This window comes from Neoarius graeffei, chromosome 10 (genome assembly GCF_027579695.1).
Source record: "Neoarius graeffei isolate fNeoGra1 chromosome 10, fNeoGra1.pri, whole genome shotgun sequence".
Taxonomy (NCBI): Eukaryota; Metazoa; Chordata; class Actinopteri; order Siluriformes; family Ariidae; genus Neoarius; species Neoarius graeffei.
Window position 1 is genome coordinate 62,388,191 of NC_083578.1, and position 18,047 is coordinate 62,406,237.

General features: G+C 40.0%; 1 protein-coding gene across 1 annotated transcript in view; it reads right to left on the reverse strand.

Annotated features, from left to right (window-relative positions):
• eps8l3b (EPS8-like 3b) overlaps window positions 1-18,047 on the reverse strand; it is a 36,893-nt gene that overhangs the window by 3,824 nt on the left and 15,022 nt on the right. Inside the window, exons 12-18 of the mRNA XM_060930843.1 lie at window positions 16,495-16,569; window positions 16,055-16,200; window positions 11,935-12,106; window positions 9,352-9,383; window positions 8,738-8,831; window positions 7,426-7,530; window positions 7,209-7,294 (exon numbers count right to left, since the gene is read on the reverse strand). Coding sequence (XP_060786826.1) covers window positions 7,209-7,294; window positions 7,426-7,530; window positions 8,738-8,831; window positions 9,352-9,383; window positions 11,935-12,106; window positions 16,055-16,200; window positions 16,495-16,569 — 710 coding nt within the window. The remainder of the gene's footprint in view (window positions 1-7,208; window positions 7,295-7,425; window positions 7,531-8,737; window positions 8,832-9,351; window positions 9,384-11,934; window positions 12,107-16,054; window positions 16,201-16,494; window positions 16,570-18,047) is intronic.

Sequence of the window (18,047 nt, forward strand, 5' to 3'; positions counted from 1 at the left end):
AAACATGAAGCAAAGCTCTTGACCTTTATCTGCATGATTTTATGCATTAAGAAGAAGAAGCCGCCTTTATCACATGTACACTCAAACACAGTGAAATTCTTCCTCTGCATTTAACTCATCTGAAGCAGTCAACATGCACACACAAGTGAGCACTGAGCGCACACACACCCAGAGCAGTAGACAGATACAGTGGTGCTTGAAAGTTTGTGAACCCTTTAGAATTTTCTATATTTCTGCATAAATATGACCTAAAACGTGATCAGATTTTCACACAAAGTCCTAAAAGTTGATAAAGAGAACCCAGTTAAACAAATGAGACAAAAATATTATACTAGTGCATCTCAAAAAATTAGAATATTGTGAAAAAGTTCAATATTTTCCATCAGTTAAGAAAGTGAAAATGTTATTATAGACTCATTACACATAAACTAAAATGTTTCAAGCATTTTTCTATTTTAATTTTAATCAGATGGCATACAGTACAAAAACATAAAAAAAACCATCTCAAAATATTAGAATTTTTCATTTCGAGTTTGAGTAAAACAGTATGAACACAGTGTATCTCTCGGTCTAGTTCAGTACACACAACCACAATCATGGGGAAGACTGCTGACTTGACTGTTGTCCAGAAGATGATCACTGATGCCCTCCACAAGGAGGGTAAGCCACAAAAGGTCATTGCTGAAAAGGGTGGCTGGAAAAGGTGCACAAGCAACAGGGATGGCCGCAGTCTTGAGAGGATTGTCAAGAAAAGTTGATTCAAGAACTTGGGAGAGCTTCACAAGGAGTGGACTGAGGCTGGTGTCAGTGTATCAAGACCCATCACGAACAGACCTCTTCAAGAAAGGGGATACAACTTTCGCATTCCTAATATCAAGCTACTCCTGATCCAGAGACAATGTCAGAAGTGTCTTATCTGGGCTAAGGAGAAAAAGAAATGGACTGTTGCTCAGTGGTCCAAAGTCCTCTTTTCAGATGAAAGTACATTTTGCATTTCATTTGGAAATCACGGTTCTAGAGCCTGGAGGAAGAGTGGAGAGGCACAGAATCCAAGGTGTTTGAAGCCCAGTGTGAAGTTTCCACAGTCTGTGATGATTTGGGGTGCCATGTCATTTGCTGGTGTTGGTCCACTGTATTTTATCAAGTCCAGAGTCAACACAGCCATCTACCAGGAGATTTTAGAGCACTTCATGCTTCCATCTGCTGACGAGCTTTTTGGAGATGCTGATTTCCTTTTCCAGCAGGACTTAGCACCTACCCACAGTGCCAAAACTACTACCAAATGGTTTGCTGACCATGATATTACTGTGTTTGATTGGCCAGCCAACTTGCCTGACCTGAACCCCATAGAGAATCTATGGGGTATTGTCAAGAGGAAGATGAGAAACACCCGACCCAAAAATACAGATATGCTGAAGGCCACTATTAAAGCAACCTGGGCTTCAATAACACCTCAGGTTGCCACAGACTGATCACCTCCATGCCACACCGCACTGATACAGTAATTCATGGTAAAGGAGCCCCAACCAAGTATTGAGTGTATAAATGAATATACTTTTCAGAAGTTGGACATTTCTGTATTGTAAATCCTTTTTTTGATTGATCTTAGGGAATATTCTAATAATTTGAGATACTGGATTTCTGATTTTCATGAGCTATAAGCCATAATCATCAAAATTAAAACAAAAAAGGCTTTAAATATTTCACTTTACATGTAATGAATATAGAATATATGAAAGTTTACCTTTTTGAATTAAATTATGAAAAAAAGGAATTTTTCATGGTATTCTAATTTTTTGAGATGCACTAGTACTTGGTCATTTATTTATTTATTTATTTATTTAGGAAAATGATCCAATATTACATATCTGTGAGTGGCAAAAGTATGTGAACCTCTAGGATTAGCAGTTAATTTGAAGATGAAATTAGAGTCAGGTGTTTTCAATCAATGGGATGACAATCAGGAGTGAGTGGGCACCCTGTTTTATTTAAAGAACAGGGATCTATCAAAGTCTGATCTTCACAACATATGTTTGTGGAAGTGTATCATGGCACGAACAAAGGAGATTTCTGAGGACCTCAGAAAAAGCGTTGTTGATGCTCATCAGGCTGGAAAAGGTTACAAAACCATCTCTAAAGAGTTTGGACTCCATCAATCCACAGTCAGACAGATTGTGTACAAATGGAGGAAATTCAAGACCATTGTTACCCTCCCCAGGAGTGGTCGACCAACAAAGATTACTCCAAGAGCAAGGTGTGTCGTAGTTGGCGAGGTCACAAAGTAACGTCTAAGCAACTGAAGGCCTCTCTCACATTGGCTAATGTTAATGTTCATGAGTCCACCATCAGGAGAACACTGAACAACAATGGTGTGCATGGCAGGGTTGCAAGAAGAAAGCCACTGCTCTCCAATAAGAACATTGCTGCTTGTCTGCAGTTTGCTAAAGATCACGTGGACAAGCCAGAAGGCTATTGGAAAAATGTTTTGTGGACAGATGAGACCAAAATAGAACTTTTTGGTTTAAATGAGAAGTGTCATGCTTGGAGAAAGGAAAACACTGCATTCCAGCATAAGAACCTTATCCCATCTGTGAAACATGGTGGTGGTAGTGTCATGGTTTGGGCCTGTTTTGCTGCATCTGGGCCAGGACGGCTTGCCATCATTGATGGAACAATGAACTCTGAATTATACCAGCAAATTCTAAAGGAAAATGTCAGGACATCTGTCCATGAACTGAATCTCAAGAGAAGGTGGGTCATGCAGCAAGACAACAACCCTAAGCACACAAGTCGTTCTACCAAAGAATGGTTAAAGAAGAATAAAGTTAATGTTTTGGAATGGCCAAGTCAAAGTCCTGACCTTAATCCAATCAAAATGTTGTGGAAGGACCTGAAGTGAGCAGTTCATGTGAGGAAACCCACCAACATCCCAGAATTGAAGCTGTTCTGTACGGAGGAATGGGCTAAAATTCCTCCAAGCCGGTGTGCAGGACTGATCAACAGTTACCGGAAACGTTTAGTTGCAGTTGTTGCTGCACAAGGGGGGTCACACCAGATACTGAAAGCAAAGGTTCACATACTTTTGCCACTCACAGATCTGTAATATTGGATCATTTTCCTCAGTAAATAAATGACCAAGTATAATATTTTGGTCTCATTTGTTTAACTGGGTTCTCTTTATCTACTTTTAGGACTTGTGTGAAAATCTGATGATGTTTTAGGTCATATTTATGCAGAAATCTAGAAAATTCAAAATGGTTCACAAACTTTCAAGCACCACTGTATGCTGCAGTGTCTGAGGAGCAGTTGGGGGTTAGGTGCCTTGCTCAAGGGCACTTAAGCCATAATACAGAGGGAGGGGTAAGTGCTTTTCACTCACTCCCCTCAAATTTTTCTTGCCAGTCCTGGGAATTGAACTGGCGACATTCTGGGCCCAAGTCTGCTTCTCTTACCTTCAGGCCATGGCTGCCCCCATGACTACCACCACATTATTGGCTGCCTGGATAATTTAATGAACAAGTAGAGCTACAGATGTTCTTATTAAAGTGTGCAGTGAGTGTATACTGTATGTCCATGCACACAGGCAACATTTTGCATGCTTAGGACAAAATATAAAAGGCATTTTCCTTGATATATTTTAGAATTCTGCCTGATGATATTATTCAGATTAATGTTGGAATCCAACAGAGGCATTAAAAAACTTTTGCTTTCAGTCAGGACTATGTTTTGGATTATTGTCTTCTTGTAGTCTAGACCCACATTTTTTTTAAATTCCATTTTTATAAGATTTGTTCCAATCAAATAAATCATAAGGTATGCAAACTCTTACCTTTAATTATACATACTATAACTATATGGCCAAAACTATGTGGACACCTGACCAGTACACCCATACTGTCCATGAGCTCTCCCCATAACTGTTGCCAGAAAGTTTTAAGGGCACACTTGTCTAGAATGTCTTCGTATGCTGTAGCATTACGCTTTCCCTTCACTGGAACTGAGGGCCCAAATATGTTCCAGCATGACAATGCCCCTGTGCATGAAGCTAGCTCCATAAAGACATGGTTTGCCAAGGCTGGAGTGGAAGAACTCAAGTGGCCTGCACAGAGCCCTGACCTCAACCCCACCGAACACCTTTGGGATGAACTGGAATGCTGTCTGCACACCTGACTTCTTCAAATGAGATCAGTGCCTGACCTCACTAATGTTCTTGTGGCTGAATGAACACAAATCCCAACAGCCATTCCCAAATCCCACTGGAAAATCTTCCCAGAAAAGTGGAGGTTATCATAACATTAAAGGGGAGACGAGCTCTGTGTTAATGTTCATCGTTTTGGAATTGGCAAATATGAGTGTGATGGTCAGGTGTCCACATACTTTTGGCCATATAGTGTGTATATTATCCATCCATCCATCATCTGTAGCCACTTATCCTGTTCTACAGGGTCGCAGGCAAACTGGAGCTTATCTCAGCTGACTATGGGCGAGAGGCAGGGTACACTCTGGACAAGTTGCCAGGTCATTGCAGGGCTGACACAGAGACAAACAACTATTCACACTCATGGTTAATTTAGAGCCACCAATTAGCCTAACCTGCATGTCTTTGGACTGTAGGGGAAACCGGAGCACCCGGAGGAAACCCATGCAGACACGGGGAGAACATGCAAACTCCACACAGAAAGGCCCTCGCCGGCCACTGGGCTTGAACCCAGAACCTTCTTGCTATGAGGCAACAGTGCTAACCACTACACTACTGTGCTGCCCGTGTGTATATTAATATATGCATATTGTTGCTATATCGCGAACATTTATTCGATACATATATACATACTGAAACTGTACCTGCCCTTTTCTGTCATTAATGAATAGCATGACAATTGTACACAGAACAAGACAAGCTAAAACCCTGAGATAATTAAAGCCTAAATACGATAGCTGTACCAAAAATGCTTGGAATGAATGTTAAATGTAAGGCAGGCTATCAGGTACTGATATGGAGTATATGACAATAAAAAGGGTGGGCAGAGCTGAGCAAATACTTGTGCTATCAGACAAGACAGCTGCAGTATTTCTTCGGTCACCAGTGACAACGTGGGACACTCCCAAAACATTGTGCCAAGCAGTTTTGCCAAGCAGTCTAGAAGCGTATTAGAAGCCTATAAGTGTAATCTGGCACCAAGGAGGTCCATAGGTTGTTGTTGCTGCTTAGTCATAGAAGAACATACCATTTCTCCACACCCTGTTTCAAGTTTTCTGTCACGCTATAGGAAAAAACAAGAAGACCGAGTCATCTATATCCCCTCCCTATATACCAAGTTTCAAGATATTATTTGTCACATTTTTCAAGTTCTGCTGCAGGAAACCAACCCTACCTCTTTACACTGACCCCAGCAGCCCATGGCATAAGCCCACCGGACCTTTGGTCCAGGTGAGCTATAAATTAAAATTTCTCACATTTCTTATTATCAAAAGGCACATATACATCACTTAGTCAACACATATACCAACTTTCAAGACCATACCGCTCATAGAGTTCAAGTTCTGCTCCGGAAACAAAACCTACCCCTAAGACTAACCTGAGAGACTAAGTCTGAAATTGTTTCCATGGAAACATGAAAAATTTAAATTTCTCAAATTTCTTAGTATGAAAAGGCACATCATCACCTTGTTAACATGTATACCGAGTTTCAAATACATATCATGAATAGTTTTGGATATATGCTCCGGAAAAAAAAAACATTGCTCTTAGAAACGAAGTCAAAATCTATTTATGTAAAAATTTGAAAAATACTTTTTTTTTTCAAAAATCCAAAATAGCAAAAGGCACCAGTTCACATGTTGCCTGATATGTATACAAAGTTTCATGAATATATGTTCAGTAGTTTTAAAGATATGGCCTGGAAACAAAAACATGACCGGATGGACGGAACCCGTTTCTATATCCCCTGCCAAACTTCGTTTGGGCGGGGGATGAATATAGATATAACAAGCTTTCCTACAAGGACATATGAATTTCAATCCCTGAATCTATGCATGTGATAGGGGAAGCCATAGCCTAATAGTTAGAGAAGCAGCTTTGGGAACAAAAGGTTGCCAGTTTGATTTCCTGGACCAGCAGGAATGGCTGAAGTGCTCGTGATCAAGGCACCTAACCCCCAGCTGCTCCCCAGGCTGTATGTTGTACGTCACTCTGGATAAGAGCGTCTGCTAAATGCCTATAATATAATGTAAAAATGATGAAAAATACCATGTATAATGTCATGACCCAAAGTCATATTTTTATCCCCCGCCACGAAGTGCGCGGGAGGATATAAGAATGGAGTCCGTCCATAGGTCTGTTTCAATCTGGACAAGTTTTCTCAGAAACTACATAAGCTGCATCAATGAAACTGTGTGCTCATATTACTATTCATGATCTAAGTTGAGTTCGAAAATCTCATCTCATCTCATCTCATTATCTGTAGCCGCTTTATCCTTCTACAGGGTCGCAGGCAAGCTGGAGCCTATCCCAGCTGACTACGGGCGAAAGGTGGGGTACACCCTGGACAAGTTGCCAGGTCATCACAGGGCTGACACATAGACACAGACAACCATTCACACTCACATTCACACCTACAGTCAATTTAGAGTCACCAGTTAACCTAACCTGCATGTCTTTGGACTGTGGGGGAAACCGGAGCATCCGGAGGAAACCCACGCGGACAGGGGGAGAACATGCAAACTCCACACAGAAAGGCCCTTGCCGGCCCTGGGGCTCGAACCCAGGACCTTCTTGCTGTGAGGCGACAGCGCTAACCACTACACCACCGTGCCGCCCCGAGTTCGAAAATCTTTTACGATTAATTATTATTTTCAGAGTTATGGCCCTTGATTTTTGTTATTGGACTTTGTACAAGTGGACTCAATCTGGACAAGTTTTCTCAGAAACTACATCAGTTGCATCAATGAAACTTTGCGTGCTCATACTACCGAAAAAAGCTGGACAGCGTTTTATGAAGGTGTCCTAGCACTTACGACATCATAAGTCAATATTAAAGCAATGGGCTTATAAGGGCATAAGTGTTAAGAGGTCTTCATAAAATGCTCGTGGCAGGGGATAGTCATGACCACGTCTTCTTGTTATGAATGAAACAGCATTCAGGCTTATAATGTCTTTGTAACATGCAGTTTTGTACAGTTTATACACACAATGCTAAATGGTTCCTTACGTGTTAGAAAAGCCCTTGTACTGTAACCAGGTCCTGACTTCCTCTGGGCTGGATTTCATGTCGAGATTTGGAGTTCGATTCATTCTCTGACACAATGGTAGGGCAGAAGACAAAGTTAAATAGCTTGTATGTCTCTTTGTTTTCTTGTCATTCAGATCAGAAAGTACAGTAAATCATGGATGATGCTTTAAAATAATGGAAAACTGGATGAACTTACTGCTGGCTCTTCTCCATTCATGGGCTCTAGAACATTTGGAGGCACATGTCCCTCCTCATTATGATTGTTTCGCACTATCCACCATTGCCTGGACTTGTTTACCACCTGTAGGAACATGTTCACAAACATCTCACATACAGTGTGGCGTTTCTTAGGTTTAATCTGAGCAAACAGCAATAACAAAGCACTGTTGTTTTTATAGGAAAGAAGGTATGGACATTTTTTTTTTCCAAAAAGAAAAAGACCAGCCAGTATTTGCAGTTTGGCCAATCAGTCAAACACTTTTGATTTTATTTGATCTTATTTGTATGAAGTTTTTAGATATTGCCATAATGCAGATGTTACAGAAATCCTGCTCTTGATCTAGATCCCTCATGAGCAAAAGACTACATAAGACTAAAAGACTTTATTCTATCCACATTCACTGGATATGAGCAATCATGCGCTCTGATTGGCTACTCTACTACTAGACTATCAGCTCATATACCGTGAGTAGAAAAAAACAAAATGGCGGCACGTGTTGCTGAACCAACCGAGGACGAAATAAAAACTCTACTCGAAAAAAATACAAAAAAAAGCAACAAAATATGGAATGAAAGTATTTGATGGTAAAACATATCTTTTTTTATTTTTCAAGAGTTATTATTATAGCATTTTTCATAAATTGCTACTATCATTTCGCTGGTTTGTTTACGTTCTTCATCTTTAAGCATTAAAATGTGTTGAATTTTTTTTAGACTGGTTCAAAAGCTCAAAGAAGTTTGAAAATTACATAACTGAAATGTCCAAGCGAGAATTAAATAAATGTCTAAAGCTATTCTATACTTCGACACGACAGCAAGACGTAACTTTCTACAAAAAAACAACTCTAAAGTCAATTCATGCAGCCATAGGTTTTTAAGAAGTCCGCCAAAGCAGAAATGATTTTGTCAGATCTTTTGTGTAAAGCTTTCATTTATCAAATTTGCAAAAAATAAAAATGCTCTGTTTCTCAAAATCCAGTGAATGTGAATCTAATAAACAATTATTTCAACTCAATCTCATCATACGTGGCTTATAGCCAACTCAGCACTACACGCCTCGTTGGCTATCAGCTCATGTACAACTTGATTTTGTGGAATAATTGTTAAAAATAATATTAAAGGAAAAAAGAAACCTTCAGAGGAACCAGACTCGAAAGACCCATCCTCTTCTTGGTGACACCCAAGTAATAGAATTTTGATAATTATTTGATACAGTCACTAGGGTTAATAAAAAAGTGAACAGGAGTGAATGACTCAAGCATGTATGCCTTTTCAGCAGTGGATCTTACCTGCACCACATCACCTCTCATCACACTCAGCTCCTGACGGTTTCTGGCTGTGAAATCGTAGCTCACTCGCATGTAGAGTGGAGGTTCTCCTGAGCTACAAGACAAAAAAGCACAGATTACGTAACAATTAACTGCCTTGTAGATGCATAATATCGCAGGAATTACATTAACAGTGCTTTTAAATGTATACATTATTCAGTTTATCTGTACAGCACTTTGACCAGTAGACACGGTCATCAAACAGATTCAGAGAAATGTGGATGTAGATTTAGATTCCTAATGAGTAATCCAGAGGTGACAGTCATGCCAACTTTATTGTATAAAGACAGACATTACAAAGTGTGTTGAAAGGATGTACATTATGAGCATATTTCAAATAGGAATCCTGGAATAAGCATAAAACAATTGTTTTTCACATTTCTTGTATCGAGATGAAATACAAATTGAAATCATCTGATCTGTTTGTTCTGAAAATTTGAGCTCTAAAATAAACCCTTAGTGATTGGAGTTTGTACTTTACGTGATTAAGGGATTATGATTCAGATGGCAATCCTCTCCAGATTACTCATAATGATCAGCTGTAGCAGCAGTACAACAAACAAACCATTATTTACCGTTCGGGCGGAGCGCCAAAAGGCCTGTTCTCCTGGAATGGAAACAGCTTGTGTCAGCAATGTCACGATTAAACTACAAACATATAATATACATACTTTCCATTGTTTTGTGATGGGAAATAAATATTTTTTTTAATTTAATATACCTCTAGTAAATACTAACCCTATTTCCGGAAAAGTTGGGATATTTTCCAAAATGCAATAAAAACAAAAATCTGTGATTTTTTAATTCACGTGAACCTTTATTTAACTGACAAAAGTACAAAGAAAAGATTTTCAATAGTTTTACTGACCAACTTAATTGTGTTCTGTAAATATAAAGGGAGTTAGAATTTAATGCCTGCAATATACTCAAAAAAAAAAGTTGGGACAGAGGCAAAATAAGACTGAAAAGTTTATAGGATATTCAAGTAACTCCATTTTGGAAGATTCCACAATAAGCAGATTAATTGCTATCATGATTGGGCGTGAAAGGAGCAGCACCAAAGGCTCAGTCTTTACGAGCAAGGATGGGTCATGGCTCACCCCTTTGTGCCAAAATTTGTGAGAGAATTGAGAGTCAATTCAAAAATAACATTTTTCAATGCAAGATTACAGACAATTTAAGTCTTTCAAAATCTACAGTACATAATATTATGAAAAGATTCAGGGACATCTCAGTGCGTAAAGAGCAATGTCAGAAACCACTGCTGAATGTGCATGACCTTCGAGCCCTCAAGCCTGAGAAACTGTCATGCTAATGTGACAAATATAGACACAGGAGCTCAGGAGTACTTTGAAAAACCATTGTCACTTAACACAGTCTGCCGGTGTGTCCAGAAATGCAACCTGAAACTGTATTACGCAAGGAGGAAGCCATTCATCAATTCTATGTAGAAATGCCGCCGATTTCTCTGGGCCTGAACTCATCTCAGATGGACCAAAAGACAGTGGAAATGTGTGCTGTGGTCAGATGAGTCCACATTTCAGCTTGTTTTTCAGGAAAACCGGACACTGAGTTCTCAGTGCTGAAGGTGAACACGACCATCCAGTTTGTTATCAGAGAAAAGTGCAAAAGCCAGCATCTGTGATGGTATGGGGGGCATCAGTGCCCATGGCATGGGTGAGTTGGATGTGTGTGAAGGCACCATTGATATATTGGGGCATATATTGAGACTTTATAGAGATACAGTGGTGCTTGAAAGTTTGTGAACCCTTTAGAATTTTCTATATTTCTGCATAAATATGACCTAAAACATCATCAGATTTTCACACAAGTCCTAAAAGTAGATAAAGAGAACCCAGTTAAACAAATGAGACAAAAATATTATACTTGGACATTTATTTATTGAGGAAAATGATCCAATATTACATATCTGTGAGTGGCAAAAGTACATGAACCTTTGCTTTCAGTATCTGGTGTGACCCCCTTGTGCAGCAATAGCTGCAACTAAACATTCCCGGTAACCGTTGATCAGTCCTGCACACCGGCTCAAACTTTCAAGCACCACTGTATTTCCATCCAGAGTTGCATTAATGTTTTTGCAGAGATCTAGTCTTGATGATGGGACAGTCGAACCACTCTGTAAAATCTTCTCTAGCACATCCCAAAGACTTTCAGTGTTGTCCAACACAGAGTCAGGACTCTGTGTTGGCCAATTCATGTGTGATCTATTTGCAAGGAAGAGTGGGCAAATATTGCCAGGTCTAGATGTGGCAGGCTGATAGATTCCTACTGTACCCAAAAAAGGCTGAATGCTGTAATTAAATCAAAAGGTGCTTCATCAAAGTATTAGTTTAAGGGTGTGCACACTTATGCAACCAGCTTATTGTACATTTTTTATTCTTTATGTTTTTCTCCTAACAGATTTGTTTGTTTTTCAATTGAATTATACAGGTTATAGGTCACATTAAAGGTGGGAAAAGTTTTGAAATTATTTATCATGGTCTCATTTTCTTTTTACATCAGAAAAACCTATCATTTTAACAGGGTGTGTACATTTTTTATAGCCACTGTAAATGGATATGATTCACTGTTTATTGTTCTCTGTGTAACTGTCGTTCCTGCTGCTTTCAGGTAATCCTGCAACTCTTTTCGAGTGACTAATACCTTCTCACTTATCATTAGTCTGAAAGCATGTTCTGAAATCTTGTGTAGTTCACCTGCCAGCAGACAATCAGTTGTGGTTCCATGAACTTTCCACAGTCAAACCAATTTGTAGTGGCAGGAATGTTTAAGGTCGTTGCTATGACTTTTTTCAAAGCTATTGTTTAATAATGTCCCTGAGAGCTCCTTCACCTTCACCATGATTGCTACTTGTCATGTGAAATCTTCCCAACCAGTGGCAATGTCTTTTATAATTATCTGATGGAGTTTGACAAATTTGTTTTTGCAGCATTTTTTAAATCTAGAATTTGATTTATTTTTATGCATTAAAAAATTATACCTCACTGTATTTATCTAGACTTTAGCAAAACAGAAAGCTAGAGTGTATATACTGTATGTTTAAGATGTGTATTTTATTGAAATACTGTAAATCTACACTCAGCTACAAGTGACACATCATCTCTGCGGTGATGGTCAGAGGGTCTGAGGAGTTTTACCTGTCCAGGTCGTCGTTGTATGTCATTCTCAGCTGGAAATCTCTGACTGTTGCTCCGTGACATAGGATGGTTCATGGGTCCTGACTGGGGAGGGGTCGGTGCAGGCAGCTGCCAGCCATCATAAAATTGTGGAACATATGGTGGTATCTGATCTGCATTTGGCCAGTTTGATCTAAGAATGGAGAGAGTGAATCTAATAAACAGGTCTAAAAAATTCCAGTATAGTACAGTATTTCCTGAGTGGTATGACCTTTGATGCTAAAGCCTTTCATGCAACATTTATGTGTGTTGAGTTGTCAGTTTTTTTAACGTGTCTGCTAGGAATGTCACCAAATATGAACACATTTAGAATGAATGCGAACAGAAATAATAATTGAAAAATAGTTAAAGTTTATATTAGGGTGCATCAGTTGCCCTCACTTTCATAAAATCTGATGCATTTTTGTTTGGGTGTTCCTTTTCACCAATAAAGATAACCTGTAAAATTTTTTGACCATATTCAAAAGTCTAATGGTGGCACCATGAGGTTCATTTATTGCCAAAAAATGCTTATTTTATGTTTTCACGTAAGGTTTGAATCACAATGTTGGACTCCATTTATTGATTTCTTGTGAGCCAGAGATCATGTTAAGAACCTTTGCAAGGGATTGAGAAGCATTAATGTGATTCATAATACATTTGTATTGTTTAAAAGTAGTTGAACAATGATTCAATGAACAGCTAAAACTCAAACTGTGCTTGATAATATATTTAGAATATGTACTAAAAATGTGTATCTAAGATATTTGGTATACTCTATAAGGTGCCCTAATGTTTCATGAAAAGTGATCAAAATTTTGTCATAAAAGTCATAAAATAGCAGCTTTTTCCATAACTTTGAGCTCCTGGTGCCACCATTAAACTTTTGAATTTTGTCAAAATATTTCACCCAGTGCGTTTTCTTACCAAAAGGAACATAAAAACAAAAATGCATCATGATTGGAGGAACATTTTTAGGGGGCAACTGATGCACCCTAGTGTACATCTCTGGTTTTGTCCTCAATTATAAAGAAAAATTGGTTTAGGCCATGCCCACTTTGGGTTTAAATGCGACTATAGATATTTGGAACACTAAACAGACAGTTCTGAGGAAAACAAACCTTCCACCTCATCCCATACGATGTTCAATAAGTTCATGGAACTGTGCAGTTCACTAGAGCAATAAATAACTTGCCTTCATGTTCCTAGAATCAGGACACTGGTATGTGCCTTGTCACACAGCACATTATCATACTGGATGTTTCTCAGTGTAGATAAACTGTTGCCATGATCGGGATGAACATTGGTAACATGAACGACTTCCAATTACACTGTGTTGTCTAGACATCCATTAATGGGTATCCCAGACCCTAATGTGCCAGGAAGACCTCAATACCTCATATTATTTTTGACTATTGTAGCAATAAGTGTTGTCCAATAAGTGGTGCATTCTGTGAGGTTATGCTTCAGAGTAATGCAGGATTCAGATGGGATTTGTTTGGCTATTTGCTTGTACAATTCTTGCCATGCTCTTTAGATCCCACTGCTATTTCCCCCCACAGGATTACTAATCACTGGAGGGTTATTTTTTAATTCTAGATAGCTATCCCCCCTTTCCCAGCAACCTACGTAGGAAGGAACAGGATAAAACACTCCCTCCAACATCGAGCCAGCCAATGAATCATTCTGAACTGCTGCTAATGCAACGTCAACATCTTGCCCTGTACAATGAACCTAACAGAAGCCCATGACTAGCTACAGCTGGGCCAGTTATGTTCTCTTGGACCCTTACAAATAAATAGCTGTTTCATCAGTGGGATTCAAACCAAACAATAAAGCAAATGTCTAAGCCAATACTCTGGATCACTGGTATTTTTTTGTTTGGTTTGTATTTTGCTGTTTTGCTTGAACAAATGTGTAGGGGGGAAAAACAAGACAACTTTCATTTGGGAATAATAAAACACATATATAGTCTAGTTTGGCGGCACAGTGGTGTAGTGGTTAGCACTGTCGCCTCACAGCAAGAAGGTTTTGGCTTTGAGCCCAGTGGCTGACAGGGGCCTTTCCGTGTGGAATTTGCACGTTCTCCCCGTGTCTGTGTAGGTTTCGTCCGAGTGCTCTGGTTTCCCCCACAGTCCAAAGACATGCAGTTAGGCTAACTGGCTACTCTAAATTGCCCATTGATCAGGCTTGGACAGGGATGGGCTCCACCATGTTTAAATACCCTAGACACACCAATGATGGACTGTTAAAATGTCATCAGTGGTGCCCCTACGGCCCTTACCGGCTATGGGACAAAGAAGAAGAAGATATAGGCTACATCCACACGACAACGGCAACAAGATTTTATTAAAAAAAATATATCACGTCCACATGGGCAATGGATCAGTAAAATATCAGGTACATATGGCAACGCAACGGTTGCTGAAAACGATGCAATACACATGCCACACCTCTACGTGCGCTGTGAGACGGTCCCATCGGAGACACCAGAACAATAGAAGAAGTAGGACGCATGCGCATAAACCCCTTCTTCTACCTGGCGTGAAGCACTCACAGGAACAAACACACAACAACAACAAGAAGATGGCTGCGACTACGCGAGGAAATCGTGCCTTCTGTGTGTACAAATTAGTTTTATTAGTGTGCATAGTTTTATATAACTTAATTTTCTTTTTGTGTGTGAACATTTTGAAAAGCATTTTTATATAATTGATATAACTTTTTATATTGTGTGTGAACATTTTGAAAAGCAGTCTTATCCAATAAAAAAAGAAATTCAAGAAATGGTTCAGTTACTTGTTTATTTAAAAGAAAAGCTGTATACAAAAGTGAATGCAATGCAGTGGTTCATACAAAACAGCGAGAGTGCTGCTTGTTCTAGTCATGTGGTTGTGATGTCATCGTAAACAAATCCGTTCTACTCATCCAGACGACTTCGCAACGGCGCCGTTGCCAGACTTTTCCACTCTGGAACCCGTTCTCAAAAAATATCGTTTTGGGGCATCCAAAACGCCGGTGCCGTGTGGACGCCAGGCCGAAACAATAAACAATTTTATCAGATTCACCTGAATCCGTTGCCGTGTGGACAGCCTCATAGTCTAGTTAGAGTCATTTTATACTTAATATGGACTATGAATCACTAATGGGAGTCTGGGATTGATACAATAATAATGATTGTGCCACTTTTTGCTTTTAAATATCTCATCTCATCTCATTATCTGTAGCCGCTTTATCCTGTTCTACAGGGCCGCAGGCAAGCTGGAGCCTATCCCAGCTGACTACGGGCGAAAGGCGGGGTACACCCTGGACAAGTCGCCAGGTCATCGCAGGGCTGACACATAGACACAGACAACCATTCACACTCACATTCACACCTACGGTCAATTTAGAGTCACCAGTTAACCTAACCTGCATGTCTTTGGACTGTGGGGGAAACCGGAGCACCCGGAGGAAACCCACGCGGACACGGGGAGAACATGCAAACTCCGCACAGAAAGGCCCTTGCCGGCCACGGGGCTCAAACCCGGACCTTCTTGCTGTGAGGTGACAGCGTTAACCACTACACCACCGTGCTGCCCGCTTTTAAATATAACCTTTCAAATATATTTTATCATACTAAGCCAGGATAATTGTATTTATCATCTTCAAAATGGGCAGCACGGTGGTGTAGTGGTTAGCGCTGTCGCCTCACAGCAAGAAGGTCCGGGTTCGAGCCCCGTGGCCGGCGAGGGCCTTTCTGTGCGGAGTTTGCATGTTCTCCCCGTGTCCGCGTGGGTTTCCTCCGGGTGCTCCGGTTTCCCCCACAGTCCAAAGACATGCAGGTTAGGTTAACTGGTGACTCTAAATTGACCATAGGTGTGAATGTGAGTGTGAATGGTTGTCTGTGTCTATGTGTCAGCCCTGTGATGACCTGGCGACTTGTCCAGGGTGTACCCCGCCTTTCGCCTGTAGTCAGCTGGGATAGGATCCAGCTTGCCTGCGACCCTGTAGAAGGATAAAGCGGCTAGAGATAATGAGATGAGATGAGATCTTCAAAATGATCTCAGCAGGTCAACACTCTTCATGAGCCTGATATATGAAATATGTATCGTGTTCTGACCTGGGAATATTCCAGGCATCTCCTAAATTGTTCCAGAGCTGATCCTCCTCTGGAGTCACCACCTGGCTGAGGAGCTGTAGAGCTTGTTCTGTGAGAAGAGGACTCACAATTGAAGGAGCCACGTCAGGAGGATAATGCAGCGACAGCTGAAGCATCAAGAGGAGAGGAAGGTTAGTTATTTGAGGAGTCCTGGTACATTTAAAAAAGAAAAAAAAAGGGCAAATTACAGACACACAGAGAAAATTTTCCAAAGCTCGGCATTTAAGACCAGAAGACCAGGTACCTCAGCACATTACAAACAAATGTAATGAAAGGAAAATGCCTTAAAAATTCTATTTCTTACATAGTTGTTATGACTATTAGTGAACAAAGAAAATGTTAAAATAAAGCTTTTCGTTGCTTCTTTACAAAGGAGACGTGTTAAACCAGTTGATACTCACAAAATTAAGGGAGGAGAAAATACTGTGGATAAAGTCAGGAGGATCAGGATTACTTAAGTATCCATTAAGTTTCCCCTATAATAAGAAAAATAAGATAATGTTTTAGTTACAATACATGATCAGGGCATGATGTCCTGGAGTATTTTAGCCCAGATGTTTTCACAAACAAGTCCAACTAGGTTAGGTGCTGATTGAGGCATTTATCATTCATTTTGATTTGCTGAGAAATACAAAGTATTTGCTTTCAGCTTTTGTCATCTTAAAAAGCAAAGCAAATGCTTAGTTACTTCCTGTAATACATGTATTAATAAAACTCCAAAACAGGATTAAATTCTGAGTTTAGAGAAATACAGTATATAATAGATTTAAATGGCTGCTGTATTGATGCAGTTCATGATTTACAGCTTTACAGTGTGCTAATTATACATACTAGAGCGGCAGCTGCGATTATCGACAGTCCATAATTATCGACACCTTTTCAGATCTACAAATAAATTTTTTTTTTTACAAAGGTGAGTTTCAGTTACAGCAGTTATTATTGGTTAATTAATCAACCGTAAGACCCCCCTCACCCTTTGATCTTGTCGTCTGATGACGCAGCTCGTTACCTGAGATGGAAATTTTTTCAGCACGATCAGCAGTTTGAGGAAAACCCGGACGTTATCATCGCAGGTAAGCATGGTGGAAAGATCATGGACATGTTTTTACTTATCAAATTCACCGATATTTCATGATCTCCTTGTCGAAACCAACTTTATTTCTTACTCTTTCATTTGACAGTCGCCATTTTGTATCTAAACGCGCATTTGAGAAGTCACGTGAGGTGTCGATAATAGTGATCACTTTCACCGGTGTCCACCATTATCGACACCCTGTGGAATTAAGTGACATTTACAACTGTTATGGATCGATCTTTGTGTAACATTGCTGAAGTAGATGAAGTACTTTAAAAAAAAAAAAGTGCTGTGATTTATAATAATTTTTTTCTGATTGATAACAGAATGGAATGTTTATAGAGTATTTGGAATCTCATCTCATCTCATTATCTCTAGCCGCTTTATCCTGTTCTACAGGGTCGCAGGCAAGCTGGAGCCTATCCCAGCTGACTACGGGTGAAAGGCGGGGTACACCCTGGACAAGTCGCCAGGTCATCACAGGGCTGACACATAGACACAGACAACCATTCACACTCACATTCATACCTACGCTCAATTTAGAGTCACCAGTTAACCTAACCTGCATGTCTTTGGACTGTGGGGGAAACCGGAGCACCCGGAGGAAACCCACGCGGACATGGGGAGAACATGCAAACTCCACACAGAAAGGCCCTCGCCGGCCACGGGGCTCGAACCCGGACCTTCTTGCTGTGAGGCAACAGCGCTAACCACTACACCACCGTGCCGCCCCATTACAATATCAGTAAACATTTTATATTTTGGTTTGAGGAAAGACATGCGACCTTTGACCTGGATTTTCATGTGGTTACAATGTCAATCGCCTGTTGACATTTATTGGTAAACTATAAAACTAGAAATTAATACAAACAACGATGA